The sequence below is a fragment of the Microchirus variegatus genome (assembly GCF_963457635.1).
Source record: "Microchirus variegatus genome assembly, chromosome: 10".
NCBI lineage: Eukaryota > Metazoa > Chordata > Actinopteri > Pleuronectiformes > Soleidae > Microchirus > Microchirus variegatus.
Genome location: NC_139811.1, coordinates 25,321,699 through 25,344,262, shown reverse-complemented (window position 1 = coordinate 25,344,262; position 22,564 = coordinate 25,321,699). Strand labels below are relative to the sequence as shown.

Sequence of the window (22,564 nt, the reverse complement as noted above, 5' to 3'; positions counted from 1 at the left end):
CACAGCACAATAACACAGATGTTGTAGGTTTTGAGGGACTGCAGGAATGTCCACCAGAGCTGTTGCTCGTGAATTTAATGTTCATTTCTCTACCATAAGCCGTCTCCAAAGACAATTTGGCAGTACATCCAACTGGCCTCACAACCGCAGACTGCGTGTAACCACACAAGCCCAGGACCTCTGTATCCAGCATGTTCACCTCCAAGATCGTCTGAGACCAGCCACCCAGACAGCTGCTGCAACAATCGGTTTGAAAACCATAGAATTTCTGCACAAACTGTCAGAAACCATCTCAGGGAAGCTCCTTCGCATGCTTGTCGTCCTTATCGGGGTCTCGCCCTGACTGCATTTCGTCGCCATAACTGACTTGAGTGGGCAAATGCTCACATTCGATGGCGTCTGGCACGTTGGAGAGGTGTTCTCTTCATGGATGAATCCCGGTGGATTGCTGTATATGACACCATGTTCCAGTTCCTGCCAGGAGATGTGTTGCACTGCGTGAGGCAAATGCTGGTCACACCAGATACTGACTGATTCCCCCCCCCCCCCAGACCCCCCAATAAAGCAAAACTGCACATTTCAGAGTGGCCTTTTTTTGTGGCCAGCCTAATGCACTCCTCTGCAATATTCATGCTGTCTAATCACCATTTTGATAAGCCACACCTGTGAGATGGGATGGATTATCTCGGCAAAGGAGAAGTGCTCACTAACACAGATTTAGAACAATATTTGAAAAAAAATTATATTTTTGTTCAGTGTATAAATAACAAAGTACAGATACATGAATTTTGTATTTGTAATAACAAAGTACTGTTACAAAACTGTTTAAAACATGTCTTCACCTTAAAATGTAATCATTTATCTTATAGGGACCAGTTTGCTTCAGTTTACTTCAGGTTACTTCCGTTTACATCAGTTTACATCAGTTTGCTTCAGTTTACACCAGTTTGCGTCAGTTTGCATCAGTTTACATAATTTTTCTTCAATTGTTTAAATTTACATCAGTTTGCTTCAGTTTACGTCAGTTTACATCAGTTTACTTCAGTTTGCTTCATTTTACTTCAGTTTGCTTCAGTTTACGTCAGTTTGCATCTGTTTGCTGCAGTTTGCGTCAGTTTGCTTCAGTTTGTCTCAGTTTACGTCAATTTACGTCAGTTTACATCAGTTTACTTCAGTTTACGTCAGGTGTATTTCAGTAAATGTCAATTTGCTTCAGTTTACTTGAGTTTACGACAGTTTATGTCAGTTTACGTCAGGTGTATTTCAGTTTACATCAGTTTGCTTCAGTTTACTTCAGTTTACTTCAGTTTCTTCAGTTTGCTTCAGTTATATATCAGTTTACGTCAGTTTGCTTCAGTTTCCATCAGTTTGCTTCAATTTCCATCAGTTTGCTTCAGTTTGCTTCAATTTACATCAGTTTCCTTCAGTTTACGTCAGGTGTATTTCAGTTTACGTCAGGTGTATTTCAGTTTACGTTAGGTGTATTTCAGTTTACATCAGTTTGCTTAATTTCACGTCAGTTTACATCAGTTTGCTTCAGTTTATATCAGTTTCCTTCAGTTTACGTAAGGTGTATTTCAGTTTACGTCAGTTTACCTCAGTTTGCCTCAGTTTACTTCAGTTTGCTTCAGTTTACTTCAGTTTACACCAATTTGCTTCAGTTTACGTCAGTTTGCCTCAATTTACTTCAGTTTGCCTCAGTTTACTTCAGTTTGCTTTAGTTTATATCAGTTCAATTCAGTTTACCTCAGTCTACATCAATTTGCTTCAGTTTTTACGTCAGTTTGTGTCAGTTAACATCAGTTTACATCAGTTTGCGTCAGTTTGCGTCAGTTTACATCAGTTTGCTTCAGTTTACCTCAGTTTGCTTCAGTTTACCTCAGTTTGCTTCAGTTTATGTCAATTTACTTCAGTTTGCTTCAGTTTACTTTAGTTTAGTCAGTATATGTCACATTATGTCAGTGTAGTTCAGTTTACATGAGTGTGCGTCAGTTTACATGAGTTTGCGCCAGTTTACATCAGTTTGTGTCAGTTTACTTCAGTTTGCTTCAATTTACATCAGTTAACTTCAGTTTACATCAGTTAACTTCAGTTTACATCAGTTTGCTTCATTTTACGTCAGTTTGCTTCACTTTACGTCAGGTGTATTTCAGTTTATGTCAATTTGATTCAGTTTACTTGAGTTTACAACAATTTTTGTCAGCTTACGTCTGTTTACTTCATTTTACATCAGTTTTCTTCAGTTTCCGTCAGGTGTATTTCACTTTATGTCAGTTTCCATCAATTTGCTTCAGTTTACGTCGTGTATTGCAGTTTACATCAGTTTGCTTCAGTTTCCATTAGTTTCCATCAGTTTCCTTCAGTTTCCTTCAGTTTACATCAGTTTGCTTCAGTTTACGTCAGTTTGCTTCAGTTTACGACAGTTTACATCAGTTTGCTTTGGTTTACGTCAGTTTACATCAGTTTGCTTCAGTTTACGTCAGTTTACGTCAGTTTGCTTCAGTTTACGACAGTTTACCTCAGTTTATATCGGTTTACATCAGTTTGCTTCAGTTACCTTCAGTTTGCTTCAGTTTACTTCTGTTTACATCAGTTTCCTTCAGTTTACTTCAGTTTGCTTCAGTTTGCTTCTGTTTACGTCACTTTGCTTCAGTTTACGACTGTTTATGTCAGTTTACGTCAGTTTGCTTTAATTTACGTCAGGTGTATTTCAGTTTACGTCAGTTTGCCTCAGTTTACATCAGTTAACATCAATTTGCTTCAGTTTCCGTCAGTTTGTTTCATTTTACTTCAGTTTGCTTCAGTTTACATCAGTTTGCATCAGTTTGCTGCAGTTTGTGCCAGTTTGCCTCACTTTGCTTCAGTTTGCTTCAGTTTACTTCAGTTTACTTCAGTTTACATCAGTTTGCATCAGTTTACGTCACTTTACATCAGTTTGCTTAAGTTTACATCAGTTTCCTTCAGTTAACGTCAGGTATATTTCAGGTTACATCAGTTTGCCTCAGTTTATTTCAGTTTGCTTCAGTTTACTTCAGTTTGCCTCAGTTTACTTCAGTTTGCTTCAGTTTGCTTCAGTTTGCTTCTGTTTACGTCACTTTGCTTCAGTTTACTTCAGTTTGCTTCAGTTTGCTTCAGTTTACGTCACTTTGCTTCAGTTTACGACTGTTTATGTCAGTTTACGTCAGTTTGCTTTAGTTTACGTCAGGTGTATTTCAGTTTACGTCAGTTTGCCTCAGTTTACATCAGTTAACATCAATTTGCTTCAGTTTCCGTCAGTTTGCTTCATTTTACTTCAGTTTGCTTCAGTTTGCTTCAGTTTACATCAGTTTGCATCAGTTTGCTGCAGTTTGTGTCAGTTTGCCTCACTTTGCTTCAGTTTGCTTCAGTTTACTTCAGTTTACATCAGTTTGTATCAGTTTACGTCACTTTACATCAGTTTGCTTAAGTTTACATCAGTTTCCTTCAGTTAACGTCAGGTATATTTCAGGTTACATCAGTTTGCCTCAGTTTATTTCAGTTTGCTTCAGTTTACTTCAGTTTGCCTCAGTTTACTTCAGTTTACATAAATTTGCGTCAGTTTGCCTCAGTTTAGTTCGGTTTACATCAATTTGCATCAGTTTACGTCAGTTTGCCTCAGTTTACTTCAGTTTGCCTCAGTTTACTTCAGTTTACTTCAGTTTGCTTCAGTTTATATCAGTTCAATTCAGTTTTCCACAGTTTACATCAATTTGCTTCAATTTACGTCAGTTTACATCAGTTTGCGTCAGTTTACGTCAATTTACTTCAGTTTGCTTCAGTTTAGTTTAGTTTAGTCAGTTTATGTCAGGTTATGTCAATGTAGTTCAGTTTACATGAGTGTGCGTCAGTTTACATGAGTTTGCGCCAGTTTACGTCAGTTTGCTTCACTTTACGTCAGTTTGCTTCAGTTTACTTGAGTTTACAACAGTTTGTGTCAGTTTACGTCTGTTTACTTCAGTTTGCATCAGTTTTCTTCAGTTTCCGTCAGGGGTATTTCACTTTACGTCAGTTTGCTTCAGTTTACTTCAGTTTCCATTAGTTTGCTTCAGTTTAAGTCAAGTGTATTGCAGTTTATGTCAGTTTGCTTCAGTTTACATCAGTTTTCTTCAGTTTGCTTCAGTTTACATGAGTTTGCTTCAGTGTACGTCATTTTACGTCAGTTTGCTTCACTTTACGTCAGTTTGCTTCAGTTTACTTGAGTTTACAACAGTTTGTGTCAGTTTACGTCTGTTTACTTCAGTTTGCATCAGTTTTCTTCAGTTTCCATCAGGTGTATTTCACTTTACGTCAGTTTGCTTCAGTTTTCAGTTTCCATCAGTTTGCTTCAGTTTACGTCAAGAGTATTGCAGTTTACGTCAGTTTGCTTCAGTTTACATCAGTTTTCTTCAGTTTGCTTCAGTTTACATGAGTTTGCATCAGTTTGCTTCAGTGTACGTCAGTTTACATCAGTTTGCTTCAGTTTACTACAATTTACATCAGTTAGCTTCGGTTTACGTCAGTTTCCTTCAGTTTACTTCAGTTTGCTTCAGTATATATCAGTTTACCTCAGTTTATATCAGTTTACATCAGTTTGCTTCAGTTTCCTTCAGTTTGCTTCCGTTTATGACAGTTTATGTCAGTTTGCGTCAGTTTACGTCAGTTTATGTCAGTTTCCTTTGGTTTACGTCAGTTTGCTTCAGTTTACTTCAGTTTGTTTCAGTTTATATCAGTTTACCTCAGTTTACCTTAGTTTACTTCAGTTTACTTCAGTTTACATCAGTTTGCATCAGTTTACGTCTGTTGTATTTCAGTTTCCGTCAGTTTGCCTCAGTTGAGTTCAGTTTGCTTCAGATTATATCAGTTCAATTCAGTTTATCTCAGTTTACATCAATTTGCTTCAGTTTACGTCAATTTACTTCAGTTAGCTTCAGTTTACTTTAGTTTAGTCAGTTTATATCACGTTACGTCAGTGTAGTTCAGTTTACATGAGTGTGCGTCAGTTTACGTCTATTTTAATTTTTGTTGTGTCCTGATTCATGTATAAAGACAGTGTTGTCTCTGTGTTTGTGTTTGTGTCCCTCTCAGAGGAGACGTACCAGCAGATGGCTCGGGAGACTTTGGAGGAGCTTGACTGGTGTCTGGACCAGCTGGAGACCATTCAGACACATCGCTCCGTCAGCGAGATGGCCTCCAACAAGGTGCACACACCACTGTCCCCACACCACAACTGCAAATTATCGCTGTCCTTCCACTGGGACGGTTCACTCATGAACTCAATACTTACGTGACTACCTCACCAGCTTTAAAATGGGATGCAGCTGCGTCCTTATTACCAGCTTCCACTCTTTGGGGAACACAAACTGTGCTGCGCCACCACAATCATTTATCACAGTGAAGTAAAAATAACCCAGCATGGGTCGCGTGTAAAACATTTTCATTTGAAATACTTACCAATTACCTGAAATCTCTTTGGGGAGGGAGCACTAACCAACTCATGTCCCTGTTAAATATCTGTTTGTCTGTTGGACGCATAACTGTCCAACATTTCGCTTGACAGGCTTCAAACTTGGCAGGTGATTTATAGGTGCATCATAGTGTTGAGGTTGGAAAACATATAGCCAATAGACTAAAGACACATGAACAAAACAACATTGTCTCAAATAAAACGTTTTAAAAATTGCCAGCAGAGAAAATAATAAACACACATTAATTTAAAGAGAGAAAAGTGAGACCAAAACAAAACACATTTTCGCTACAATTTTATAAACACACAATTCAGTTTCAGTTAGTTGTTTTTTTTTAACTCTAGTTTTCATGTTTATTTAAATGTTATTTTTTTTGTTGTTTTGCTAGTTTTCATTTACTATAATGACCTTGGTGCTGTTTTGTTTGTTCAGTTGGTTGGTTAAAGGTGTCTTCTGGATGGTAAGCATTTCTGGTGTAACGGTGGCATCCATTGTTCAACTACTTAAAGAATCGGACTTTTTCAAAACAGAAAACTGGAGCACAGTGCAAAAAAAAAAAAAAAAAAAAAAAAAAAAGACGTCACAAATAAAAAGTAGCTTAAATAAATTCTCAAAAGAGATTAAGATTAATGCAAAGTATTAAAGGGAGATAATATGAATCAAAGACGATTTAAAAACAGACCACAGAGACAGAATCTGGAGACCAGCGACGGATAATAAACTGACAAAATACAAATAAGTAAATAAATAAATAAATAAGTTAAGAGCCAGACTAAAAGGATTGGTCTTGCATTTGTTTTTCCTTGACAAACACTCGAGACCAAAGTGCATTGAAAATGCAAAGTATGTGATTTTAAAGGAAATAATAAATGAATACAATTATTAATTATATTAATTATAAAATAAAAAAATGACCCTTACCTGGTCAGAGGGACAGAGTTCGGTGTTTGAGCGCCACCTATCTGTGCGCATCCATGTTCTTGCAGGTTTTCTAGGTTTATCTGCAGCCTTGTCATATTGATAATAATTAATGTTATTTGTACCGTGTTATAATATGTGGTCAAACCACGTTGTGCGGCTTTTGTTTAACTAAATTAACAAAATAATTATTGATTACTGTGGTTAAACATTTGTTTTTATGACGGCAAGACGTGCAGCGAGGTCACACTGGACATCTTTTTTCGATGCATTGCTACATCTGCATGTGTGTAAGTGTGCACATGGGCAGGCTTTGTCAGCATGTGTTTGTACAGTATCTGTGGAGAAATGGGAGAGAGGTAGAGAGAGAGGGAGGGAGACAGTCTGTGGGTGGGGAGGACATGAGTTGGGGGGTGACGGGTCCTGATGCTGATGTCTCTGCTGTAACCTTGGTTGCTATCGAGCAGCAGCAGGGTCTGCCCTTCCCTCCTCGTCATTGGCTTCCCACTCTGACCACGAGCCATGTGGTTCAGGCAGCAGCCAATGAAATGGAGGCAATGCTTCTTTAGTTGTGTTAAATTTTTAAAGAGACAGCTCCGTGTGCCTTGTTTGCTTTATTGTTGAAATCATACCTGTGCCTGCACTTGCACTTAACAATGGTTTGTGTTTATAATCAGGTCAGGTTTTTTGGTGACAGGACAGAGGAAAGGACATAATGTGTGTGTGTGTGTGTGTGTGTGTGTGTGTGTGTGTGTGTGTGTGTGTGTGTGTGTGTGTGTGTGTGTGTGTGTGTGTGTGTGTGTGTGTGTGTGTGTGAGAGAGAGAGGGAGAGAGTGTGTGTGTGTACGCGTGTGTGTAATGTCTCCTGGGGTAAACTGAGTCTCTGTGAATATGTCGCTGCCTGTTCGCAGCCACAACTAAGCTGCAGAAAGTCTATGCACTGTTGCCAACATGGAGGTACACACATGAATATTCCCACTCAGTCTCTCACTCTTACTCACACTCTCACTCACACACATATTTTCGACAGACGTACATGCTGTCTTGTCGCACATGCGCACTCAGGGCTCCGAGCAGAGGCGAGCACACACACACACACACACACACGCACGCATGCATGCATGCGCCTGCAGCCACACTGCCTGATTAGCTTGCGAGAGCTGTCTACAGCATCCAGGGAAATGGCGCAAGAGGCAGAGCATTGGAGGAGGCAGAGCAGCCTGAAGCGGCAGGATTAGACCTCTGGCTTTTTTTGGCCAGCTGATGCATGGACTGATTTGGAGCCGAGGCGCTTGGCTACAGAACTATCAGGGAGGCACAGCCTGGCTGACTGTGGTGGCTGCCTGTGCGGTGCTGAAATGGGGTTGATGCACGGGTAGGACTGGGCCGGGCCTCTGGATCAGAACCGTGGGGGAGGGGCAGACGACGCAGGGAGAGGGAGTGTGTGTTTTTCCAGACCAGATTCTTCAGCCTGACCGTCAGCTACAGGCCTGCCTGCATCCCCTTCTGTCTCTCTCTCTCTCTCTGTCTCCCTCTCTATCCTTGTTTTCCTCTTTTCCTGTCATCTGTTTCCCTCTCCCGCATGTTCCTGCTGCCACCCGAGCTCACTTCACCTCCATCATTTCATACTTCAGTCATCTTCATGCTCTACATACACCACCATCTCCTGATTCCGCTCACCTCCATCATCTGAATTTCCTTATTGTTGTTTGTCAAGCAGCTCAGCTCCCACAGTGTCATCTTTCCGTTTACATCTTTCTCGCATTGCCACTCATCTCCTCTATCGTTGCTTCTCTGTGCCCTTCAGACGGTCCCTCGCTCCCTCTCCCCCTCTGTTTTCCTTCAAATTTCCTCCATCGACCTCCTTTCACCTCGACCCTGCAGTGACTGTGGATTTGGGTCAGTCTGCTCAGCAAATGGGATAGGATGTAGTCTCCACAGCAGCCGGTTCCAGGGGGTTCCTGGTCTGCCCATCGGGGGACCCTCATCTTTGGACCACACTAAGGCTGGAGCCTGACTCTGTACTGACTGGGTGGCCTGCTTTGGGTTGCTGCATGTAGACGAGGACAGTCTGCATCAGCAGCCCCTATCCTCGCCCCCTTCCCCTGCTGCTTCGCCCCTTCTCGGGGCAGCCGTCACTCTGGAGTGTCCCGGCTTGACTGGCTGTGGCCTCTCCCCACACACCCGGACGACGCCCTCATGCCACTGGGGCAACTGCAGCGCCCCTGCCCCGCTCCACTACCGCACCTCCTGCCTGTGCCATCGGCCCAAACCTCCCGTCACCCTCAACATGGGTGTGGTGGAGGCCATTGAACCCGTGCCATCCTCCTGCCCCTCACCTGTGCCGGGGGGCTACAGGCTGCCCCGCTCCTCCAGCTACAGCCCGCTGCAGGGGAGGGCAGGGGCAGAGCTGGACCTCGGTGCAGCTGCTGGGGGGGTTCTGGAGGCGGGTGGGACAGCAGCAGAGCGCAGGACGCCCTTAGTGGACCTGTTCTGTGAGACCTGCTCCAGGCCCTGGCTCATCGGCTGGTGGGACCAGGTAGGGCTCAGATGGGCTTGCAGAGTGCAAACAAGGCCTGTCAGTGGCCATCTTGGATAGATCCTATGGACTTTTGTGTGTTACAGCTACATCTATGCATACATTAACATCTTTGCTAACTGTGTTTACCCCATGTGTGATAGTGTGAGTGTGTGAGTGTTTATGAGGCAGAATCTTCACTATAAGCTGAATTTATATGGTGACAAAAAAAGATTTTCCGTGTCTGACAGTGAGTCTGAGAGGCAGGATATTGTGTGTGTATGTGAACAGTGATGAAGGCACATACTTTATTAAAACCCACGCTGTGCTTCTATATTGCAAGCAGCACTTGCAAACAAAAAATACAATATCAGACTCAGTCCTCACTTCTTGTTTACATTTTTGTCCTTTGTGGGAAACATAGAGCTGCTTATAATCATCTACGGAAAAGCTGTGGGACTTTGTGATGAAGTAGTTCAGCCATTTTTTACTGCAGGTGTGTTGCAGTGTCACATAATGCCTGTTTCCATCTAACACACCTGTGTCCCACATCCTTCTCTCTCTCTCTCTCGTTCTACCCCTGGAGGCTGGCCTCAATACAGACAAGAGGAAGCAGAGTGTGTTGTCAGTGAAGGACGATACTTAGTGTCACAGGAATGAGTCTGTGTTTCATTTTGTGCCCAGTTCCATTTAGGTGTACGAAACATCCTCGTTCAAGTGTATGAAAACAGATATTATGGAAGTTTATTAGCTACATCAGCTTTGCTTCTAATGTTGTTTCCTGCCACTGAGCCACTAAAACAAAGTCTTTTGTATTACATTGGGCTAATGGTGTTTTTTTTGGACCAGGGGAAGGTCACAACAACCTGTGTGTATTTGCCTGATATTCCCAGACAGGCAGAGCTCTCCATCCTTCCCTCTCATTTACAGGTGTATATGTGGGAGAGTCAATGGTCATGTTCGCTTAGTGTTTGCATGTTTGCCTCATTAGTCAGTGTCAGGAGCAGAGTGTTGTTTGTCCTGACACTCGGACTGGCACGATGGAAGTGTTGGTCGGCAGCTATGACTCAGCATTATAGTATTAGGAAAGGACAAAAGAGAGCGAGAAAGAGAGAGGAGGTCTAGGCTGAGTCTACTGCCTATGTGTCCCACTGGCCTTGACTTGGCTTTCCTGGCTCCTGATGACTGATTCTGCCTGAGTGCTTCTACGATATTGCTGTGAGGCACAAGTGCCTGTCTAGGTAGGATGTTCTGGAAAAACATTAGCAATAAATGATGCTAGATTCACACGGCTCTGTTGGTTAAACAGAAATCCTGCTCTGGATTTCTGTATGCACATTACATCTGTGTTTTGGAACCCCAACATTTGAGAAGTTCAAAACTGCTGCTGGATCTGTTTTTGGACTACATACAGTTATCTACGTTCACTTCCTGATTGGTTCTTATTGACCATGGTGTTGCAACTGCTGACTCATCACACTCGTGCCACACAATCCTCTTCCCATAATAAAATAATAAATAGTCCCCACCGCCAGCGTAGAAAACAAAATGGAAAAGTCTGTGTATGTCTGTGTAGTTTCTAATTTTTCTTCCCATTTTTGTCTACCTACTGGAAGAAGCAGTGATGTTTTCTCTGGCTGTTTTTCTAATTGGACAAGTTTACTGTTCCGTTTACATCGCCACCTGTTGATTGGTCATGCTTTTGACAGCACTTGACTGTGGGTTTTTGCATTTTCATATGGACAAAGACACAACTATTTTTAATAATTTAATAATAATAATGATTTTACAAACAAGAAAGGAAAACCTTTGTTTTCCAAAATCCCCTACCTGTGGCCACTAGGGCTGAGAGGAAAGGAGTGAAGTCCCTGTGATGACAGGAAGACAAAGTCGACCCAATGACATGGGTGGACTTTGGGACGGTGGGGGCAGAAGCAGAGTGATGTTTACCTTGAGAGGGTGGGAGGAGCAGATATAAGCAACAGGAAGACAGTGGTTGAGTGGTGGAGGGGAGGGCTGACCTTGGCAAAGGTCAGAGATACCTGCCTACTCCCTCAGAGTGTCACCCAAGCAGCCACTGTTCTCACATCAAGCTAAAGGACTGACTGTGAGGAGGCAGTTGCCATGACAACTGCTCTGGTTGCCGTGGAGATGGTTATGTATGAAAGATCAGTCAGTAGGACACAGACAGAGGGGTCTTGTCCGAATTGCATCGTTACCTTTGCATGACTAGCGTGACAGGCAGCTATGGATATCTGCACGCACCAGTGTTTATCAAAAACAGAACACAAAATCGGAGAGAACATTCAGGAACACTGTTTTTATGTCAGTGGGGATAATGCATTCACTTCCTCACATCTGTACGGAAGGATCTACAGAAAAGATGGTCATGATTACCACTGTAGGTGTATGAAGAACAATGGATGTAATCATACTTTATCACTACATAAAAATCAAAATGTAAGCACACTGTATCGGGGGTATTGTACATTATGTTCTCATCTCAGACAAAGAGGAGGCATGATTCATACTCAATTTTCTCACCTTTTAGTGAATGAAGCCAGATTGAGAGTGATAATTTATTTTCTCATTTGAGTCACAGGGATGTTTTATTGTTATGTATTAGGACAAATCCAAAGTGCAATGTGAAAAATTCTGAACGTATCAGCATGTTTCTAACTCGCTGGTTCTTTCCTCTCCCCAGTTCAAGAGAATGTTGAACAGGGAGCTGTCCCATTTGTCAGAGATGAGTCGCTCAGGGAACCAGGTGTCAGAATACATCTCCACGACCTTTCTAGGTAAATGAAACCTGTCATCCACTTGTGCTACATCTTTATTGCTCGTCCACTATAGCTTTGACCCTAGGTCAAGCACAACCCTCCATAATTCTCCATCCCGGCTGACCTCTGAATTTTGTCCTTCCAGATAAGCAGAACGAGGTGGAGATCCCATCCCCAACCTTGAGAGAGAGGGAGAAGCCCATGTGTCACATCAGTGGGGTGAAGAAGCTCACACACAGTTCCAGCCTTCCCAACTCCGCCATGCCTCGTTTCGGCGTGAAGACTGAACATGAGGACGCATTAGCCAGGGTAAATGGAAAGCACCCCACTTAATGCAAATTATTATAAGCACATGTGTAAAAAGTCACATAGAAAGAACACAAAAGATTCCCAAAGAACAGACTCTTTCGGAAGTGGAAGGATGATTGTGGTTTCCCATGCGTGGGGAAAATGCAACTCAACATTTTTGCACAACCTAAAACATCACAAAATGTGTTTGATATTGTTACATCAGAATTAGATTCATCTTTCCATATACAACATGGAATTAATGTTTTGTATGCTATTTAAGTTTAAAAAATCTAATCAAATTCAACAGAAACGGAGGGAGTTTTGGATTGATGTGAAATATTTTTGCCCGTTGTATCTTCAGGAGCTGAACGACTTGAACATGTGGGGCCTTAATATCTTTCGTGTGGCAGAGTTCTCTAATAACCGACCCCTCAGCTGTATTATGTTTGCCATCTTCCAGGTGAGTTCTTCAGGGGCTTGGACAGCAGTTTACACAGTAGCTTGTGATTTGTATTTGTGACCATGATCCCTCTGGACCTCCCCTGCTGCAGGAAAGAGATCTACTGAAGACATTTCGGATACCCATGGACACATTTGTCACCTATGTAATGACCCTGGAGGACCATTACCATGCCAATGTGGCCTACCATAACAGCCTTCACGCTGCAGATGTCACTCAGTCTACTCATGTACTGCTATCAACACCAGCTCTAGATGTAAATACATCTACCTCTTGCCAATATCCTGACCTAACAAACTATCACAAAATACCTGGCCTAGCAAAGTACCACTTTGACTATAATCTGAGATTTTTTAACTTTGTTCTCTTCTCTCTCAACTATCTTTGCCAGGCTGTGTTCACCGATCTAGAGATTCTAGCTGCGTTATTTGCAGCTGCCATCCATGATGTGGACCATCCAGGAGTGTCCAACCAATTCCTCATAAACACCAGTGAGTCCTAAGAACATTAAAAAAAACACACAAACATAAAGTACTTGAAAAAGTAGAGACAATACAAGCTCTTTCAGTTGAACTGAATCATTTCTTCATGACTGTCTTTGACGCTGCTGTCATCCTCATCTTTCATCTTCACATTTTTAATCTGTTGTGATGCTGATGATGCAACTGATGGAGTGATTCGATTACTGTAAGTGTTTTTGACCCGTATGTGTTGAACTGTGCCTCCCATCAGACTCAGAGTTAGCCCTGATGTATAATGATGAGTCTGTGTTGGAGAACCATCACTTAGCTGTGGGCTTCAAGTTGCTTCACGAGGACAACTGTGACATCTTCCAGAACCTCAGCAAGAGGCAGCGACAGAGCCTGAGAAAACTTGTCATTGATATGGTGAGTGTCATCAACACACATGGCGCTTTTCCATGATACAGTTCTAGCACGGCTCGGCTCCACTCTACCTGTTTTTTTTGCTTTTCTATTAGTGATGGTAACTGGTACCTGCAGCTTTTAATGGTACCTGCTCTGGCAAGGTTCTAAGCGAGTCGATACTAAAATGTGACTCAGGGAATCAAACAATGCTGAACTGCAGATCAGTTCAAACGAGTTTGATGTTGGGGTGCTCATATAAGTTCTCCATTGTGGACATGGAATGGCATGTAATTGATTTATATCACAGGGACCATAGCAGAACTCTACAGACTCACAGAGCTGGACAATATGAATCTGCCATTAGCTCTCTTTTATTTACCACATTTCTATTCACTTTGTTAATGCATTCATATTGATTCCCACAGGTTTTAGCAACAGATATGTCAAAACACATGAGTTTGCTGGCAGATCTCAAGACTATGGTGGAAACCAAAAAGGTGACTAGTTCTGGAGTACTGCTGCTGGACCACTACACTGATCGGATACAGGTGAGATGGCATCTTCAATTTATTAAAGGAGATATTTTATGCAAAATTCACTTTTTAATCACTTTAATACTCATTTTAATACATACAATATTTATATTTGGGACTATGGAAGCCCTATGAGTCGGCAAAGTGTGAAAAGAGATGACTCACTCATGTTTTTGTGGTCTCAGTCTATGTACAGGAGATAAAACATGCGATGTTGACTTCTGTGCTCATTTTGACTTCACAATGACGCATTCCTGGAATTAATGTCTCGCAGAGCTCTGCTTGTCCCTAAAAATGCGAGAGTGCAGGCGAGGGCAATAGTATCCGGAATAGCAGAAGTCCGCAAAGTGTTCTATTCTTGGCTGCACAGTGCAGCACAGAGTTCTACACAAACTTCCAGCCTCAGAGGTTTTATCCATTCAGAGGATGCATTTTATATATTACGGCAATGTGCCGCAAATTATTGCTTTTCCAAATGCTAACTGCTGTTAGCTGCCAGAGCCTCAGTGACGCTGATGTAGTTCCCCGTGTCTCATTTCCAATTGAAAGCACTGAAAGGGTATGTTCCGTCAATTCAGACTAATAAAAAAAAGCATAAAGTTTACGGCGAAAGTTTGGCAGGAGGTTTCAGTTGAGGATATCTAATCAGCTTGGGTGTCTCAAAAGACTTTGGTCCTCCCAGGAACAAGGGAACCAAAGCAAGCTAGAACTGATTCAGAAGCATTTTCACAAAATTGTCATTGCTGTGGACTAACAAAATAAGGGTGCACTTCAAAGCTTGAGAACCCTGTCCTGTTGCAATGCCCCTTGTAAACAGCATCAAATGATGATTGTAGGGGTCTGGGCAGAAACCGCATCTCAGGCAAAGGCTCATTTATGCTTCTGTGTCAAAGCATGGCAACTCTTGGGGATGAGTTCCATATGTGGTTTATATGACCTTGTCATAAATTCTGTGCCGCTCCTCAAAAGGTCATGACATGGAGAGGCTATGCTAAACACACATGCCACAACAGGATGCTGCCTTTTAGATCTTCTTTTCAGAAGTGGTGACATCCAGGGACAGCTTGGAAAACATGGATCAGGCTTCTGAGATTACAGATAGTCAAACATTTCAAAGACTTACAGTATACTGGATCTGATTTAAAGCGGACCTAGACCAGAAGTTCCGATTAACGCTGTTTTTTTGGTGTGCATCTGCACCATTGCTTTGTTCATGAAGCACTGAAGGGTCGAAACAAACCGTTCAGCCATTGCTGAGAATGTTGTGTTGTATTATAATCTCAGGCTCAGCGAGATCTCTGAAAAAAGGGGGGGGGGGCTGTGCTTCTGAGAGCTGGTGTGCTGATTACATCACTTCCAGGTATTGGCCAATCACAAGACAGTTGGGAAAGCTCTCGCTGGCTGGCCAATCACAACACAGTTCTGTCCTCTGGGGGTGAGATTTATGTCTGAAACACCGCGGCTGAGGAGAGCTTCAGTGAGGAGAGATTTCTATCGGCTCGTTTACAGCAACTAGGAGGTTTTTTACCATAAAAACAAGTTAATGTATGTAAATAGACCTCCATAACTAACATATATGTGCGATAGGACCACTCTATGTGAGCTTTAACTAACTGTTCCACGTTCCAAGTTCCAAGACAGTGAAGATAGAGGATTGAGGTGGAGGGATAATTTAGTGATCTGGTGTACTTGGAGATGTTGTCTAGAAATGCAGTGATTGTATTTCACCTGATTTGACCCATGAGTCATTCTGGGTAACTCGATTAATTTCCATCCACATTAGCAGGAGCCCCCGCCTTCAACGGTTCACGCAAAGCAAGGAAATCCAGCAAGCATTGAATACTAAAGAGGTGGATGTTTCTCCCCTGTTCAGTTTCTGAACAGAGAGGTGATAAATCTGTGAGAGAGCAGTGTGATTTTCCAACATGTTGTTCGGTGATAATCATATGACTGTACCGCTCAGGAAACTAATGAAGTTGTTTTCATTAGGGGACATATGAGTTGCTTAAACTGTTTAGGGGATGACTAAATGGCTTGTCACACCTAGCACAATTCATTGCCATGTTGAACGATCAGCATATTATTGTGGTAAATAAGGAGAGAGACACTAGTGATTTCAACACAGTCATTTTTGAGTAAATTATACAACCGTGGCTGTATGGAGTTTGCATGTTCTCTCTGTCTCTCTGTGTACATGGGTTTTCCCCATGTTCTCCAGTTTGACCCCACAGAGGTTAATCGCCTTTCACCCTGTGTAAGCTGAAATTGGTCCCAGTAGCCCCCATGGCCCTCATGTGGAGAATGAAGTGATAAACAATAAATCAATGAAATACACACTTTTGGGAAGGTAGGAGGAGATGGAGGAGCTAGAGTTACAGTTGGGGACAGTGTACATACAACAGAGTGCGTGTCTTTGCAGGTGTTAAGGAACATGGTGCACTGTGCAGACCTGAGCAATCCTACAAAACCCCTGGCTGTGTATCGACAATGGACAGAGAGAATCATGGAGGAGTTCTTCAGGCAGGGAGACAAGGAGAGAGAGCGAGGGATGGAGATCAGTCCTATGTGTGATAAACACACCGCATCTGTGGAAAAGAGCCAGGTAAATGATCTGCACTGAAACACACAGACACAGGTTTGCGCAGCATTGATTTCAATTCTTTTGGACAGCCTAGCCAAAGCATTATCCCTAACATTAACATTACCAGTTCATGTATAACCTTAACGGGATAGTTCGGAATTTTGGACATAAGACCTATTTTCCAACTCAGCCGGTGTGATGGAGACGTCTGGAGACGTTTTCAAGAAATTTCATTCAGTTCAGTAGTTCTGTTTGAAATAAAACTAACCTTGCAATTTGAAGGATTTATGTCTCAGCAGCAGCAGCGCATCATACTTCCGGCAGCGGCGGACTGATTCCGCTGCTGCTGAGAAAGTAATCCCTCAAAAATGCATGCGATGTGAGGTTGGTTTTATTTCAAACATTCTATCAACACAGATATGTACGTCGATAGTCTGCCGTTACAATTGATTGCCTCGGGTGCACTGTGGAGTCGCTATGAGTGTTTCTAATGCCATGCTAGCAGGTACCATTGACTTGCGCTAGCCATAGCATCAGCGAACTCGGCAACTAGAAGAACTGAAGGAAATTTCATGAAAACGTCTCCAGACGTCTCCATCACACCGGCTGAGTTGGAAAATAGGTCTTATGTTCAAAATTCCGAACTATCCCTTTAACCTGACATTAATTAAAATCATATCCCTAAACTTTTATCAGAAATGAGGTTCTGCCTCATTAGAAAAGGTTTATGCCAGGAAATAGGTAACAAATGCAAGTACACACACACACACATGCATGGATATGACATTGAACAGGAGTGGATAACAGCCGATGCTGTTAGGTGGAGTGATAACTACAGCACAGAGAGCGATCTGTCATCTGTGATCACTGATCACAGCAGTAATCTCATACATTTGTAATGTGCATTTGAAGCAAAGTGAAAACACCACTGTGCCAGTCCATAAGATGTCAATCATGCTCTTCTCCTCTTCATCCAGGTGGGCTTTATTGACTACATAGTCCACCCGCTGTGGGAGACATGGGGCGACCTGGTGCACCCTGACGCCCAGGAGATCCTAGATACTCTGGAGGACAACAGGGACTGGTACCAGAGCACTATCCCACAAAGCCCGTCACCGCCGCCTGTGGGCCAGGACAAGGAACTCAACGCCTGTTTGGACAAGTTTCAGTTTGAGCTCACCCTAGACGACAGTTCTCAAACAAATCAGGGAGATGACAGCAACACAGCCACGCCAAACCATGTGGCACAGGACTGCAGTCAGGAGGAGGAGGATAAAAAGGATGAAGAGGAAGACATCATGGTCGAGGAAGAAAATGAGGACATAATAGAAGAGGAAGATGAGGTGGCGATGGAAGAGGAGCAGGAGGAGGAGGTGAAAGCTCAGCTGGTGGTGAGATCTGAAAAGGAGAGACTTTCTGACACAAGTCCTGTAGAGGAAGAGGAGGATTCTTCTTCACAAGCTGAAGATACATGAGTTCTGCTCCTGTATCCCCCTCCTCACTTGCACACATTATCTTGTTCATCCTTTCAATGGCCAAACCAAGAACAAATAAGACTGCAAATGACAATACAGACCTTTAAATATATTTTTCAAAAAGGGAATAAATGAAATATAAAAAAAATAATAATTAAAAAAAAACACTTAAAGAGAAGTAAATTACACAGCAACTGTAGATTTGGAGTGGCGACAAGTCCATCGGCTGATTTCACGATGAACTTAAGACCGAGTGGAATTTAGGAGAGCATTAACGGTGGTCAACTGAGGACAGCGTAGCACCCGGGGACTGAAATGCACACACACAAACACACAGGAAGTGAATCACAAACACATTGGGAACAGGAGCTGGAGTGGGTCTACAACGGTCATGCAGGACGGTACAGGTGCAGTCTATATGTATCCCTCTTTGAATGTGTGTGTTTGTATGAGTGCATTAACATGAGGGACACAGATCAGTAATGAGTCTCTTTGGAAAAAGCCATCTCTTAATGAAGTATTAACTAGTGTTCAGTCAGTATTAGTCGTTCATGTTCTTTAGGATCTCAACAGAAACTCTTCTCCTCACAAAAGCTACGTCCGAGTGACTTTTTTTTTCCATTTCTGTCGGAAAGAAAAATAAAAAAATCCTGAGTTTTGAGGAGTTAGGATGAAAACTGAAGGACGAGAAAGATGCTGCGATGAAGGGGCCGCCGGGTCCCATACCCCTTTTCCCTTTACGAGGAGAGTGCAACTGGTGCAAGATGGCTCTGTGCCTTTCTGAAACACCAGCTTCCTGAATGGAGCTGTCGTGAAGCAATGCATTGTGGGACAGGAGTGTCTGATTTTGTTATCGTTATCTTTTTTGGATTGTCTCTTGTTGAAGCTCTCTCTTTATCGTTCATGGTATCGTGGTGTGTATCTCACACGTACAGTTTCTGTGGTGATATGTTTTTAAGCTGTAAGTCTTCCTTTGTTTGCTCTTTCTGGTAATATAATAACTCAGAACTCTAGATGCAGAGCAATCACTACCACCTCCACAACCACCTGTGGATTTTTTTAAGCTAATGGTTCTTTCTTATTGCAATGATTTCTTTTTTTACTTTTTTTCGAGAATAAGCCATGAGATGCTTTGAAGCATAAGTTCCGCCTTTTTTATATTTAACCGTTGCTAAATACGTTGAAGGGATACAGAATTATTTCATTAGCAGGTCAAGGTTTTCGCTCGCCATCTCTCGCACCCACTTGCACTGTGTGTTTGCGTCTCCTCATACTCGGCAACTCTCACCAAAGTGAAGGCTTTTTTTTTTTTTTTTTTTTTTTTAAACAACAAAAAAAACCTTACAGCGGCTGAAGTGATTTGAAGGAATAACAGACTTGAGAATATGAAAATCAGGGAGGCAGAATGTCAGGGAAAGAAGCGTGACACAGCCAAAAGGAAAAGTGGCAGTCCATAATCATCATTGTTATGTTAGATGCTTTTGCCTTAATGTGAGCTGCAGGATACATACCTGCCCAGTATGTAGATTTATAATAGATATCCTAGTATATTTATATCACGTCTGTATGCTTATTTCTGTGAGTATCAGTGTATCTATACACAATGTATGCAGCATTGCATTTGGAGGGTTTGAAGGGGAACATTGCTGCCAGTTTAGTCGTTATGTTGTTAACTGTGTTTGGATCAACATAAAGAATGTGTTGTTATTTTGTTTGTTCCAAAATCTGGATGACGATATTTAAGCTACCTGCAGGCATGCAGAGCAAAATGAGGAAGTGAGGTTAAGACTTCCTGAGCGGAGAGAATGAATATGATCAGGTATTGATTTGCTGACATGATGGAGTGTGTGTGTGTGTGTGTGTTTTGTGAGGATGATAGTGTCGTCATGAGTTACAGCCGACTCACACATGGCCTGATGCTTGTTGCTAAATGCGGTGTCACTACCTGATCCGTACCGGAAACCGGGACCGTATCTATGTTCCCCGGGTCCTATGTTCCCCACTTTGCATGTGACCCTTTCTCTAAAAAAGGGTCCTATGTTCCCCGCTGTTCACCCAAAAGGACCTGGGGAACATAGGACCCTACCCCTTACCCTAACCCTTACCCTAACAATAACCCTAACCCTAACAATTTACCCTGGAACTCCACACCCAGGCTTCCACAAAGTGGGGAACATAGGACCTTTTTTGGGAAAAACGGGACAACATAGGACCCGGGGAACATAGGTACGACCCCCCCAGAAACCTGAGTTGATCATTAACGTTACCTTACAAAGTCCAAGTTTCCCATTAGGGACGACTGACCGGACAAAGTAAAGGAGCTGGCTTATATTTATCAGAAGACTCTCTGGGCATTTAGTCAATTGTTTTGACAGGAAGTAGCCTATTTCAACAGGAAGTAGCCATACTTCGAACTTGTGTTTTTTGGATGGATCTGGTAGCGACAGGCAGCGACTGGTGGTTGGCAGAGCAGGGTCTGTCACAGCTGACTGCGGAGCAAGAGTTGGTAATGTTGCTAAAGAGCTGGTGATGTCAGCCATTTTGTGATCATTTCGTACGACAGACACAGGCTGCCTGAGACCTACGTTTGGACTGCGTCGTGTTTGTGCGGTGTTGGGATATTTTTTCAAGATTTTTCAAGCTTGAATGAGGAGCGTCTGAGTCGACGCCTCTGGCGCACACGTGTGAGTCGGCCGTTAGGGAGTGAGTAAGAGGTGGGGGGGGGGAGCTAAGTCGTCGTCACGTGTGTCGTGTACGTTCGCTCACTGGCATCAGTGCGTCTCGTCGAACGATGGTGTTTCCGATCAGCACAGCTTCAACAGGTCTTGTTTAGGTGTTTGTTTTTTCACAGGGTATACAAATATTACGTAAAAGAACACGAGTGTGGCTCTTTTTATGAGCAAGTTCCTGCAGGTCAGTAACTGAGCTTCTGTGAAGACGCCACAGCTCGTGCAACAGGAGCCTGTGTGTTTGACCTGCTCTGTCACAGGATGGAGCAGAGCTGCGGGGCCACCACACAGGCTTCCAACATCGGGAATCCAGGACTATTCTTGCAGTTTTCCTAAATAAAAGATTCCCATATGCATCAGTCTTTTACTTTGATGTTTTTGTGGCTTCTCGTTCTGTCATAAGCTATAAGGATTTTAATATTTGATTGCCATACAAACACGATACTGTAGCAATTATTTCTTATTAAGAAAAAAAAAAGATTATTCAATTGATTAATTGCTGCCATTTCTTTTTAAATGATAAAAAAAAAAAGAAAACCATGGGAAGTGTTTTCTTTGAACAGTGTGTGTACAGTTTATTTTTATATCATTCTGGTGGACGGTCTAGAAAATGAATCATGTGTTGATGATATAGCTATAAGCATTACATCGTTTGTATATAATGTAATATTGGATTGTAAATTATAAATTTATCAGAGTCGTAATGATTGACGAATGACCACTTGAGGTTGCTAACTGAACCATTGAAGCACCGCAGGCCACATCCTCACTTTTTTTTCACAGTCATTATATTTGTTGCTCACTCGTGTTAACATTTCTGTCACTTGTTTTAAATTGTTGTAACTGAATCTATTTGTACCAGCACTTTATTTCGTCAGTTTTTTGAGGCAAATGGGCATGTTTTCAGGTCGTGAACAGTCTGCGATGGTGATTTTGTTCATTGGTGATCACAAAATCACAAACTCGCATTGTGCAACAGTCAACGTCAACCCCCTTTTCCAGAGGCATAATCTAACAAACAAGTCATTCTCTATTAAATGTCCATGTGAGATTTAACTTATTTGAATGATCAAGTCGAATTTAGCCTGATCTAAAAAAAAATAAAAAAATAACAGTGTCCTTATCTAATTGGCCATTTCTTGGACTATCACCTCCTCTGTTTCTTCTTAGTAACTTTAATTACTAGCCTGAGAGCCTCAATGTCTGTCCCATGGTGGCCTAACTCGCCGGTTCCCATCGGGGTCGCTGTCAGCTTATCGCAGACTGACTCCCTCCGAGAAAAATGATCTGGGCTTTAATTCATGTATTTGTTCACAAAGAAGAAAGATAATTCAAGGGAAAAGACAACATGAAATGATTGTAATATTTGTAAATGATCTTGCTGTAATGTGTAAAATGTGTCCAAGTTATTTTTTATTATATTATTTTTATGAGAGTTTTTCCTCTTGACAGAGCTGAGGTGTCATTTTGTGAATAAATGCATTTAATAAGCAAACATCTATATATAAAAAATAATACTATAGTATATCAGTATATTTTTCTTTTATTTCACTGTTCAGTACTGTAAAGTGTGTTAAAATACAAATAAAGTAAGATTTTTATATTAAATAAATGACACGTGGGCTGTTATTACAGTTTTTTGTCTTCATCGACTGTATGTATCGTTGGCATTAAATCTGCAGTAGGCAGGATTGCAGGTAAATATGTTGATTAGGTTATTTGTCCTGACATTGATGATGATGATGATGAAGATGATTTTCAATCTGTCGATTAATGGAGTTTCCACTTGCTTGGTCCACAAAATGTCAGAAAATGTTGATTGGTGTTTCCCAAACATTGAGATAATCATGTTCTCAAATGTCTAATTTTGTCCTCAAACTAAAATTATTCCGTTTTCATAATGTCTTTGTTATATGGAGCAAATAAACCACAAAATATTTGATGTGTAAGG

The 22,564-nt window shown here is 42.0% G+C and overlaps 1 protein-coding gene across 4 annotated transcripts in view; it reads left to right on the top strand.

Annotated features, from left to right (window-relative positions):
• Nucleotides 1-22,538, top strand: part of pde4a (phosphodiesterase 4A, cAMP-specific) — a 29,026-nt gene extending 6,488 nt beyond the window's left edge. For 2 of the 4 annotated variants that reach the window (XM_083896755.1, XM_083896756.1), the window contains 10 exons: nucleotides 5,083-5,195; nucleotides 11,603-11,696; nucleotides 11,824-11,987; nucleotides 12,331-12,429; nucleotides 12,521-12,685; nucleotides 12,821-12,920; nucleotides 13,162-13,316; nucleotides 13,721-13,843; nucleotides 16,248-16,430; nucleotides 17,387-22,538. In XM_083896755.1, the coding sequence (XP_083752881.1) occupies nucleotides 5,083-5,195; nucleotides 11,603-11,696; nucleotides 11,824-11,987; nucleotides 12,331-12,429; nucleotides 12,521-12,685; nucleotides 12,821-12,920; nucleotides 13,162-13,316; nucleotides 13,721-13,843; nucleotides 16,248-16,430; nucleotides 17,387-17,884 (1,694 nt within the window). In that variant the 3' untranslated portion in view covers nucleotides 17,885-22,538. Of the gene's footprint in view, nucleotides 1-5,082; nucleotides 5,196-8,834; nucleotides 8,920-11,602; nucleotides 11,697-11,823; nucleotides 11,988-12,330; nucleotides 12,430-12,520; nucleotides 12,686-12,820; nucleotides 12,921-13,161; nucleotides 13,317-13,720; nucleotides 13,844-16,247; nucleotides 16,431-17,386 lie in introns of those variants that run through there. The other 2 variants (XM_083896757.1, XM_083896758.1) reach the window with 2 other exon arrangements.
• Nucleotides 22,539-22,564: the final 26 nt, after the last annotated feature.